Source organism: Thermobia domestica, chromosome 1 (genome assembly GCF_964235325.1).
Source record: "Thermobia domestica chromosome 1, izTheDome1.hap1.1, whole genome shotgun sequence".
NCBI classification, from domain to species: domain Eukaryota; kingdom Metazoa; phylum Arthropoda; class Insecta; order Zygentoma; family Lepismatidae; genus Thermobia; species Thermobia domestica.
The window spans coordinates 321,269,211-321,281,653 of NC_137454.1; the positions used below are offsets into that span (position 1 = coordinate 321,269,211).

A 12,443-nucleotide genomic window follows, 5' to 3' on the forward strand; every position below is an offset into this window, starting at 1 on the left:
ATTTTTTTATGGGCTCACAGAACAATTTAAAAAGGCGACTGACTTGCTATTCAAGATCAGTTTCTCGAACTTTACAAAGCTGATCGGTACTCCCGTGATTCTGAGAGATGAACCATTATACCCTCCAACTGTCCTCCTAGGAAAATTTCTTAATGTAATTTTTCAGCCTTAGTGGTGGGTGGAAATAACTTTGTAGTTTTTTGACCTGAGTGCAGAAATACTTGTAATATTGCAAGTAGAGTAAAATTGAGGCCCGGAGAGAAGGATTAGGATAGCATGAATGTTGGCTATTAAATTCAATTTTGAATGCTTGATTCATGTCCAGAGTAGTGGACGAATATCGAACCAAAGGTAGCAGAGATGTAGTAAACGGAGTCAGTTCTCTCCCTCGTTCTTCCTGTTTGAATAAATTGAGTACGAGTTTCTCTGAATGAAGAGATATAGCTGTTTTGCTTTGATAGTATTTAAGGCGGTTCTGGAGTAAAGGGCAGAATACCTCGAATGGGAGCTAATTACCTTCCAAATCTGAATTTCTTTAAACTTATTTTAGATAAATTATTAATTTTTATACCAAATTTCTCATAATGAAGGAAGCAGTTTTATAGGGTTGATGAGCCGGGATAAATCTTCAGTCAAGGTATAACGTTTAAAGTGAATATTGTGATAGTAGACAAATACGGGACTTGAACGTTGCTGAATCACATTTAAAAATATTATGGGGCCTAACGCACTCAATTTACCCTAATCGTAACCTTAAAAAAAGTTTAAAAAAATAAAGTTAAGAAATTTTTTAAGCATAGAAACTTAGAAACATTGTAGAGAAGCCAAACTTACTATAACATTTATTAATTAGTATGAGAATTTTAGATAATAAAAGAATGCAGTGTTAATTTTGGAATTTTCTTTTCTGTAAAATCCAAGTTAATTTGTTTAACTTATTATTTTGTAGACTGTTTAATTTCCATAGATGTAGCTTGATTGAAAATGGCATGACTGCATTTAGTCGATATATTAATATTTTCATTATCTTTATATTGTGTTCCCACCTCAAACACTCAAAAGTTCTCTCAAATACTAAATATCCCTCGTCGAATGAGCGTAGGCGAAACGGGAATACTCGTTTTACTTACAGATAAGATGAGATTGAGATAATGATAGAAGTTGTTGGAAGGTAGGTAGGCGAAACGGAAAGACACCATAATATTCAAATTTCACTTTCTTTTATTCAAGAAGTGTCGAATGTGAGGGTTCGCTTGAGTTTGAGGTGTGAAATTCAGTATATGGATTATATTAAAAATAACGAGTAGGTATTTCAATGTTTGGAGAATTGCGCTTCTAAGAGGAGGGAGTGAGGATCATTTCTATAATACTCAAACATCCATTTCTTTACTCAAAACCTGTCGAATATGAAGGTTTGCTTAAGTTGGAGATGTGAAATTCGGTTATAGAGACTATAAATTAAAAATAGGGATTTTTTTTAAAGTTTAATGTCCCATGATAATGACCCAAGGCTGACAGTGATGATGACATGGATGCTAATGATGAAAATGGGAGGAAACAGGAAAATCCCGGGAAAACCCATGCGAACGGTGATTGTCCACCACAAAATCCACTGGCGAGAGCAAGGTCGAAACAGAGTTTCCACGCGCCAGAGGCAAGAGCTCCCGTGATCCCAAGAAAATTCATGTTTCAGTGTCTTGGAAATTTCCCTCCTAATGAGGGAAAGGTGGTCTTTTCTATAATACTCATCAAATTTCCCTTTAAAAAATTTAAAAAATAAATTTAAAAAAACCGCTAAATGTGAGAATTCGATTAACCTTTCAACGCCCGCCAGGGATTTGACCAAAATCGTAGACTCTGACGTTGGCGGCTCTGGTGCTCTCCTAATTATCACAGAGTCGTGATTGATACATGGTTGGAAAGCTGATGGAACACTGATTCCAATGAGGTAACATTTGTGCAATTCCCGTCTTATTAGTAGAAGAAAGAAAAAAGTTCTAAAAATATTTTAAAAAAATATAATTTGGAAGGCCTGACAACCCTTGCAGTCATCCTAGTCTGACAAAATGATGCTAATGCGTAGGCAACACACTTGTGATAATAATAATAATAAAAAATAGTAGCCATTGCTGCAATACAAAGCCAGATAATAATTCAGAACGAAATTCCTATAAAAATGCCCTTATATCATTTTCGAAGGGCTGTTGCAGACCTTCCCGTATCGCAGCAATAAATATTCAAAAGCCTTAGTTCATCAAATTATTTAAAAGAAGAGAAGCGGCAAACAATTTAGGAGAATAGAGGATTATGCTTCTAGACCAATTCAGTGAAAAGATATCTTGTCTTATACGAAACCGCCCTGAAAATAAATATCAGTTTACGTCCAAAAACTGACTCAAAAAATTGGCCAACTTTACCCCCTCCCCATTCCCCTATAAGCAACAAGTACACATACAGTATATTACTATGTAGTGGACTACTTCACTGCTTCACACACCAATTTTTATGAGTGTACCCCCAACGAAAGAAATGCTTCTCCCAGAAAACCTGATGCAAAAAACCAACAACACTAACTTCACCCTCTGCCGTGGTACTCCTCCCCCCCCCCACAATACATAAAATACATGTCGGCGGAAAGCTTCAAGAACACACTGATACCAAAATTATCTTCCTAGCTTAATTAGGACTGAGTTATTGATGTTTAAAGCCTTATCGGAGCAGCTGCGTTCATGGATGTTTAAAGGCTAAATTCGAGGTGTTAAATTCGGTGTATTCGGCATATAGTCTATAAATTAAAAGAAAATGCATGTTTCAATGTTTTGAAAGATTCTACTCTTGAAGACAGAAAAGGGGTTATTTCTATAATACTCAAATTTCCATTTCTTTATTCTCCATGTGCCGAATGTTTATTCAGGAAAACTCGCTTACTTTCGAAGTAAAATTTGGTACATAGACTATAAATTAAAAACAAAGTAACGCGTGTTTCATAGTATTCGAAAATTCCACTCTTGAGAAGGGAAAGGGAAGTCATTTCTAAAATATTCATATTTCCTATTGTGTATTCACGAACTCCCGAATGTAAGAATTTACTTACGCTGGAAATGTATACGTACATATCAGTGTTGGGCAAATTTCAATTGAATTAACAATTAACAATTAATCTGTAAATTTAATTGTTAATTGCAATTAACAATTGAAATAAGTAATGGTTAATTGTTAATTGCAGTTGGCCATTGAAAAAGGGGAATCAATTGCAATTGATCAATTGATTGAAAGTAATTGCAGTGGAAAGTAATTGCAATTGAATTCTGTAATTCAATTGCAATTGAAATTAATTGGCAATTGATTCAATTGCAATTGATTTCCACAGCAATTACTTTCAATTGATTGATCAATTGCAATTGATTTTCACTGATTAATTTTCAACACTGTAGTTCAGAGAGGGCGTGGGGCAATGAAAACTTTAGCCACGACCAATTGACTCACCACCCATCGTGACCCACGACCCACCGTGACCCACTCTGACCCACCACCCACCATAAACCACTCTTACCCACTGTGACCCACAGACCCACCAAAACCCATTGTCATCAACTCTGACCCATGATTTACGCCCTCCACTCTACTGACTAAAGAGTTTAAACTTGTAATAAAACAAGCCTATGAAATTATCACTCATCGGAGTTTGAATTTCTACGATCAATCGCTCAAGCACCGCACTAATACAATAACGGCGGATCTGACCTTTCTAGTATAAATAAAATAGAGTTTGTTCGTGTGTTTGTCTGTCTATCTTTGTGCGGCCTGGGGACGAGACGAGTGGACCGAAACTTTTCAAAATTTGGTTACGGGTAGCTTGGTCTAGGCCCCAGACCAAGACGAAGACTTTTTTTTTAATTCCTTACTAGGGGGTCTCCAGGGGACGTTTACCGGGACCGGCCTGGGGACCAGAAAAGTCGACCGAGAGTTACCAAATTTTGGTCAAAGATACCTTGGTCTAGGTCCCACAGCAAGGCACAAAATTCGAACCAGGGTGTCTCAGGGGAGCGTTTAACGGGACATGTAAAAGTAGAACGATATCAGTGTCGATTTCATAGTTTTCGCGGTCGCTGAGATCAATGGTGGAACTCCGATCGCATTAACTTCCAAATTCACCGTATTCGGCTGCGGGCCGTGGGTCAACGGGGGGGGGGGGGGTACCGAAACGTAAAAGTAATCCAAAATGACCGATATTAGTGTCAAATCCATAGTTTTCGCGGTTGCTGATATCAATGGCGACACTACCAGTAGCGATGACTTTCAAATTCATCCACCGTTGTATGCGGGCCTTGGGTCACCAGAGGGGGGAATTCCGAGACATGTAAAAATAATCGAAAATGACCGATATTAATGTCAAATCCATAGTTTTCGGGATAGCTGAGCTCAATGGTGAAACTCAAGATCGCGTTTACTTTCATATTTAGCCCCCATCAGCTAAGAAAGGGGGGCATTATAAAGGGGATCACGAGACATGTAAAAATAATCCACAATGACCGATGTCAAATCCGTAGTTTTGGCGGTGGCTGAGATCAATGGTGATACTTTCATTAGCGATGATTTTCAAATTTAGCCACCATTGAATGCGGGCCGGGAGTCACCGGGGGTGGGGAATTGCGAGACATGTAAAAATAATGGAAAGTGACCGATATTAGTGTCAAATCCATAGTTTTCGCTGTCGCTGAGATGAATGGTGATACTTCCACAGGCGTTGACTTCCAAATACAGCCCCCATCGGCTGTGGGCCAGAGGCATTGTTTTTTTTTTTTTTTTTTTCAAAATTGGAACCAGAGGATTATAGGGACTTTTACCGGCAAATGTAAAAAGTAGTAGAAAATGACAAATGTTAGTGTCACATTCATAGTTTTCGCGGTATTGGTTGGGGGTTAGTGGGGGCCAGAGGAAAATTTTTCACAATACGAACCTAGGGGGTCTGAGGGGTTTTTCACCGGGACATGTGAAAGTAGTAGAATTTGTGTCGAATCCATATTTATTGGGGTTGCTCAGAAGTATAGTGACACCCCGGATAGTGTATACGTTCAAATTCAGCCCCCATCGGCCTTCCCAATGAAAACACATGCACGTTGTTGGATATATATTCACACAAAATATATCCAATTTTAGAAATGTTTCTTAATTGTTCTCCCGTTGTTCAGTTCGTTTACATTGATATTTTATCTGATCCATGCGAAGAACGGGCATAACAGCTTGTACGAAATGGTAAAGTGTTTGTTATGGAACAAATTACAATGAATTCAATTATATAGATAATAATTATAATTAATAATTATTTCCTTGTTGAATTATAGATACTTTTCAGTGGAAAACTGAATAAAATTTGAAAGTCCCAAATCAACGTAAAGTAGACCAACGTAAAGGAAAAATGTATAAAATTTTCCATATAATTAAGCTTACAAACTTAAATGGAAATTTAGCTTAATTACATGGAAATTTTTTGTGTCGTTTTGTGCGCCTATTTCCTCGTTTTCTGCGTCACCGGAAATGGGTCAATGTTATCCTACAAATATGGCGGAACAAGTTAATGCTGTTCCGTCAGGAACGATTTCGAGGTCGTTTCCTTCACATCATCTTGCCGTTTTGTAAGCCTATTTCCACGTTTTGTGAATCAATGGTAGTGGATCGAACTGGGCATTCAATGTGGGAAGAAAAATGATCCACTCTCCCACCAGTATCGAATTTCAAGGTCGCTTTTTCGCATTGTTTAGTGCATGTTTTTACCGTTTCTGCGCATATTTTCACGTTTTGTAGGCCAACGCAAGTGGGTCAAAGACGACCTACAAATATGGCAGAAAAAGACATATCCATTCCACTTTCAAGGTCCATTTTGACCCTCTCCCACTGATGCACAAAGCGACACAAATCATGCATAAAAAATGTGAAGAAAACGACCTCGACATTCGATGGTGAGGGAACAGCATTAAGTTATTCCGCTATACTTGTAGGCCATTTTGACCCATTTTCGTTGTCGCACTCAGGGCCGGATTTAGCATTTTGGCGCCCCTAGGCCCAATAATTTTTCCGACCCCTAGTCCGGTTAAAGTTACTTTCCTAAAAACCTTTATTAAAAAATTATATCAGGCCTATATGTTAATTGCTTAAACAACACTCCACGATGCAATTTTATCATTGCTAGTTTTTTGAGAAAGTTACTTGGTTCTGGGCTTAACAAAATACCGTTAATGTATTACCAAAAGATTGTTGAACTTTACCAACAACTATTTGTTCCAATGAACTTCAAAATCAGAATGCTTTATTAGCCTGATTTTTTTAATCAATTCAAAAAATATGTTAAGTTATGGCTATTTATTTTTATTTCTAGATTTTTTTACTTTTTTTCTGTCGGTCGTGCGCCCCCTAGGAGCTTGCGCCCATAGGCCCGGGCCTACCGGGCCTATTGGGAAATCCGGCCCTGGTCGCACTAAAGTGGAAACAGGAGCACAAAACAGTACAAAGCAGGCATTATGCGATGCGAAAGAAACGATCTCCAAATTCGACAGTGGCGGAACAATGGCCCTATTTCCTCACACATTGATGGACCATTTTGACGCATTTCTGGTGATGCTCAAAACGTGGAAGTAGGCGAACAGAACGGTACAAAATACACACTAAACGATGCGAAAGAACTAACCCCGAAATTCGATAGTGGCGGAACAGTGAGCCATTTAACTCCCACTTTAAAGCCCCGTTTAACTCACCTCGGTTGATGCACAAGACAAGAAATAGGCGCAGAAACTTAAAAGAAAAAAAAAAGGGCACTAAACGATGCGAAAGTAACGATCTAGAAATTCGATAGTGTCGGAACAGTGGGTCATTTTCGTCACACCTTGGAGGCTCATCTTGACACACTTCTGGTGACGAACAAAACGTGGAAATAGGGGCACAAAACGTAACAAAACAGGCACTAGTCAATGCGAAAGGAAGGACCTCGAAATTCGGTAGTGGCGGAGGAGTGAGTCATTTTCGTCACACTTTGGAGGCCCATTTTGACACACTTCTGGTGACGCGGAAAACGTGGAAATAAGGGCACGAAACTGCACGAAACATTTACTAGTCGATGAGAAAGGAAGGACCGCGAAATTCGGTAGTGACGGAGAAGTGGGTCATTTTCGTCACACTTTGGAAGCCCATTTTGACACACTTCTGGTGACGCACAAAACGTGGAAATAAGGCCACGAAACTACACGAAACATTCACTAGTCGATGTGAAAGGAAGGACTACGAAATTCGGTAGTGACGGAGAAGTGGGTTATTTTCGTCACACTTTGGAAGCCCATTTTGACACACTTCTGGTGACGCACAAAACGTACAAAACAGACACTAAACGATGCGAAAGAACGGACCCCGAAATTCGATAGTGGCAGAACAGTGAGCCATTTAACTCCCACTTTAAAGGCCGGTTTAACTCACTGACGCACAAGACGAAGAAGTAGGTACATAAAGCTTTTTTAAAAAATAGGCACTAAACGATGCAAAAGAAACGACCTAGAAATTCGATAGTGTCGGAACAATGGGTCATTTTGGTCACACTTTAGAGGCCCATTTTGACACACTTCTGGTGACGCGCAAAACGTGGAAATAAGGGCACGAAACGGCACGAAACATTCACTAGTCGATGCGAAAGGAAGGACCACAAAATTTGGTAGTGGCGGAGCAGTGGGTCATTTTCGTCCCACATTCGAGGCCCATTTTGACCGTCCTCCAGTGACGCACAAAACGTCGAAATACGCGCACAAAAGGGTACGTGATGTGAAATTAACGACCTCGAAATTCGATAGTGGCGGAACAGTGGGTCATTTTCGTCCCATCTTGGAAGCCTATTTTGACCCACTTCTTGTGACGCACGAAACGTGGAAATGGGGACACGAAACAGCACGAAAATTCAGTAGTCGATGTAAAATGAAGGACCTCGAAATTCTTTAGTGGCGGAGAAGTGGGTCATTTTCGTCCCACCTTCGAGGCCCATTTTGACCATCTTCCAGTGACGCACAAAACGTCTAAATAGGCGCACAAAAGGGTACGCGGTGTGAAATTAACGACCTCGAAATTCGATAGTAGCGGAACTCTTGGTCATTTTCGTCCCAATTTGGAAACCCATTTTGACCCACTTCCCATGACGCACAAAACGGAAGTAGACGCACAAAACGGCACAAAACGATGTGAATGAAACGACCTTGAAATTCATTGGTGGCGGAAGAGCAATAATTTGTTCCGCCATATTTGTAGGCCCATTTTGACCCACTTCCGGTGATGCACAAAATGTGGGAATAGGCGCACAAAGCGACACAAAACACGCACAAAAGATGCAAAACAAAGTACCTCGAAATTCGTTGGTGGTGGAACAAGTTAATGACGCCGTGAGCACCAATATAAGTTTATACTGTAGTTCTTACCAGGGGGCGCGGTGGGTCAGTGGTAGAGCGTTCACCTCCGGTGCTTGAGGTCCCTGGTTCGATCCCAGCTCGCGCAGTTTGGACTTTGTGGTGGACAAACACCGTGCTCGTGGATTTTCTCGGGGTTCTCCCGTTTCCTCCCACTTTCTTCATGTCATTCATTTCCCATCATCACCGTCTCCTTTAGCCTAACCGGCATAAGCGTGGGACGTAAAACTAAAGATTTCATATCATTTTTTGTAGTTCTTACCATCAAGACTGAGAACTGCACGGTCCAATTTTTTAGCCAAAGTAGAAGCCCAACCGGAATAGTGATGTCAACCGGCTCGGCTCGGTTCAACTGAGCGTACAGCTTGAGCTGGCTTGATTGAGATTACCCATCGACTGGGCTCAATTGAGCCAATGGCTTGAACCGTCTCGGTTGGGGTAAGCAATCAGCTCGGTTCGGTTCGGCTCGTGTGAGCCTTCGGCTCGAGCTGGCTCGGTTGGATAAGCTGTTGGCTCGGCTCACTTCTCGGTTCGGCTCGATAAGTGAATGAGATGTGAGCGAGCCGCTTGAGTCGTTGACAACCCTAAACCCGGGTCGAGCAGTTTTAAACGTGTTTGGCTGGAGTCCCATAATTCTAACAATTTTTGGCTCGAGCCCGAATACTTGCTCCTCCTGAACTCAAACCAAGAACCTCGTGACCAATGTCCTTGCCTCCTGAAGATTTCTTGACTACCGAGATCGACAGTTAACTAGTTTTTAGTATTCCGATACAAACCGCCTATATACCATGTTTATACAGGTACACGGTGTTATAATAATAATTAGTTATAATAGTAGTAGTAGTATCATTGATAATTATATTGTCTATGTAGGATACTTGGAGATAGTAGTACTTGCAACTACACAAAGGATTTAGCTCGAATTGGCTCGACTCGACTGGAAACTCGATCCGAATTCGAGTCGAGTTGGGGGAAATTTTCCGAGCCGAGATCTCGAGTCGAACTCAAAGATGTCTGCTTCGAGTCGAGTCGAGTTTTAAAGAAAACTCGCTCGTGCTCATTCCTATTGTATGCATGACGGGCATATAGAGTTCTTTCGAGGGGGATAGAACCATAAACATAATATATTTAAAAAATACTTAGTTTCACGGCTTTCTTCCCAGGGGGAAAGGGATGGTAGGTATCCAGCATTTCTTATAAGTACCTTATTTGAAATATGTAAAACAGTAACAAGTGGACAATACAATATACACATATCTTCTTATCTTCAGTTTTAATTGCTGATTTCAATTGCAATTAACAATTACAATTAACAATTACAAGTTTCAATTGTCAATTGCAATTAACAATTGAATGTTTCAATTGCACCCTTTGCAATTGACAATTAACAATTAAAAGTTTCAATTGCCTGGTGACCAATTAACAATTAACAATTGACGAAAATTTAATTGCAAATTTTATGACTGAATTCAATTGCAATTGAAATCAATTGTCAATTACAAATTGAAATCAATTGCAATTGATTTTCAGAGCAATTACTTTCAATTGATTGATCAATTGCAATTGATTTCAATTGATTTTGCCCAACACTGGTACATACACTTGTTATTCTTCCAACAACGCAAAATTTTTCATTCGTCAAGCATGTGATGGGGAATGAGGAAATTGGAAGGGCTTCGAAATACTGACAGTGAGTAATATTTTCCATTGACCTGGAGCGTAACAACTAATTTTGAATTCTTAACATGTATTCTATGTGAACTATTTCTAATTACTTACTTTGTATTTAATTATTTGTCCGGTGAAATATCTATTGGAAGTATGTTTAAACAATTGTAAATCGACACAGATTATATACAATCTGATACATGCCGTATGTGAAAAGTAACTCGCATTCCGTCAACTTAGATTTGTCCAGAAACTATGTTGGCAAATGACAGCAGTTATTCTGTTCACTTGGTTTTTTATTAAAGAATTTGTTAATGACAAATTTTAAAATGGGTACTTACAGGCCATATGACGAGTTAATGCTTAAAGCTGTGATTTGTCCAGGAGGGTCTCCATTCACCCACGGAGTTAAACACACTATATGTGCTTGGAAACCCGGTGGTTTCTTCTGAGGTCCCTGACGTACTCGCAATGGCACACAATATTCAACGGAAGGCTGCAATTGGTCAAATAAAATGCTAATTAAACTTCATGTGTTCAACGTATCTCTCTACCATAGAGTAACAAACACAAATATTAACAAATTAAAATAACATTTAAATAGATCTAACAAAACAATACATTTATACAGTTTAGACGTCTAAATTCTAACGTAAAAGGAAAACAAACATAAATCTATACAACAGTAATTCACAGAAACATGTAATCATGTTATATGAGAACAAAACATATGTAGAACATTCACTTGTAGTTTGAGCCACGTAACTTGCAAGTGATTAACTATCTTTATTGTTTGCTAATTAGAAATTTTATGATCAAAAACAAATATGCAACATAATAATGTTATACATTAAAACCCTAAAACAACAACTTCACAAATCAAGGTTTTATGAGTTGTGAGTATTCCAACAATATTACCGACGTACCCTAGATATTTTAAACTTTACAAAAAGGAACAAAAGCAGTTTTCACTGCACTAAAAACAGGAAGTCATTTGCTACAATGTAGAAATTTGTAGGAAAATAAAGTCACTGTATTTCTTTTCAAAACTTCACTGTCGTCAAAATAAAATTCTATGAAAAAATATATTTTACAGTTTGTATTTAATTTTTATTGTATTGTATTGTAATGTAGTGAATATAAGAGAGGCATTCCATATTGATTTACACTTTCTTTTTTTTTCTCTCTCTCTCTCTCTTTCTCTTTCTCTCTCCTTACAAGAGCTCCATTGAGCTCGTCATTACAGTTGGAAGATGGTAGTAATTATGTCTGCCTTCAGGTAGAACAATACAGAGAAGTGTAATCCCGGGAAACCACAGCACATTTCACCAACAGCTGTAAGTACGTGAGCGAACAACATGGAAAATGATCAGCAAGGAGAGCGCTGGACAACGTGGTTTCTGCGGAAAGAGGGTGTACGGACCGCGGAAATTCACAAGAGATTGGTGATAGTGTATGGAGAGTGCGCACCGTCATGCAAAACCGTATACAACTGGCTAGACGGATGGAAAAGTGGCCGCACATCAACGGAGAAGGGAACCAGTTTGGGAAGGAAAGTGACTGTGACAATACCAATGGACATTTCAAGAGTGGAGCGACTTGTTCAGGACAACAGATGCATCTTGTTGACGGAACTGGAGGCAGTCACCGGACTTGCCAGAATCACTCTATGGGTACGGTGTCTGCCAGGTGGGTTCCCAAATCCATGAGTACAGTACAAAGGCAACAACGCAAAGACGTGAGCAGTGGTCTTCTGCAACGCTACAGCCAGGATCCAGAAGGCTTCATGTCCAAACTCGTTACTGGCGACGAGACTTGGCTGCACTACATTAAGCCAGAGACCAAAGCCCATCAATGCAGTGGAAGCATAAAGTCAGTCCCACGCCAAAGAAATTCCGTATACAACCCTCCGTAGGCAAACGCATGCTCATAGTCTTCTGGGACAAGGATGGAATCATCATCATTGAGTGGTTGGAACCCGGATCGTCATTAACAGCAAGTCATACGTGACAACGCTTCGGAGTTTGCGCTGTACAATTCAGAGGAAACGACCAGGAAAATGGGCGAAAGGTGTGCTCCTGCAAAAGGACAACGTAATTCCTACACGAATCGGGCAACCACGACTGCCATTAATGAGCTGTGGTTCCAGGTGCTGCCACACCCACCTTGTTCTCCTGACTTGGCCCCTTCTGATTACCATCTACTCGGGGCATTGAAGAAACCACTGCGTGGACATTATTTCGCCGACTTCCAGGAACTGCAAGACGCTGTTTGGACGTGAGTGCGACAGACTTAAAAAAAAAAAAAAAAAAAAAAAAAAGTTTGCAGAGGGCACAAAGA

General features: G+C 39.8%; 1 protein-coding gene across 1 annotated transcript in view; it reads right to left on the reverse strand.

Moving 5' to 3' along the window:
* Nucleotides 1–12,443, reverse strand: part of Tomosyn (syntaxin-binding protein tomosyn) — a gene marked incomplete in the record, with an annotated part of 588,696 nt that overhangs the window by 113,841 nt on the left and 462,412 nt on the right. The window contains 1 exon segment of the mRNA XM_081728737.1: nucleotides 10,445–10,599. Within this exon segment, the coding sequence (XP_081584863.1) occupies nucleotides 10,445–10,599 (155 nt within the window).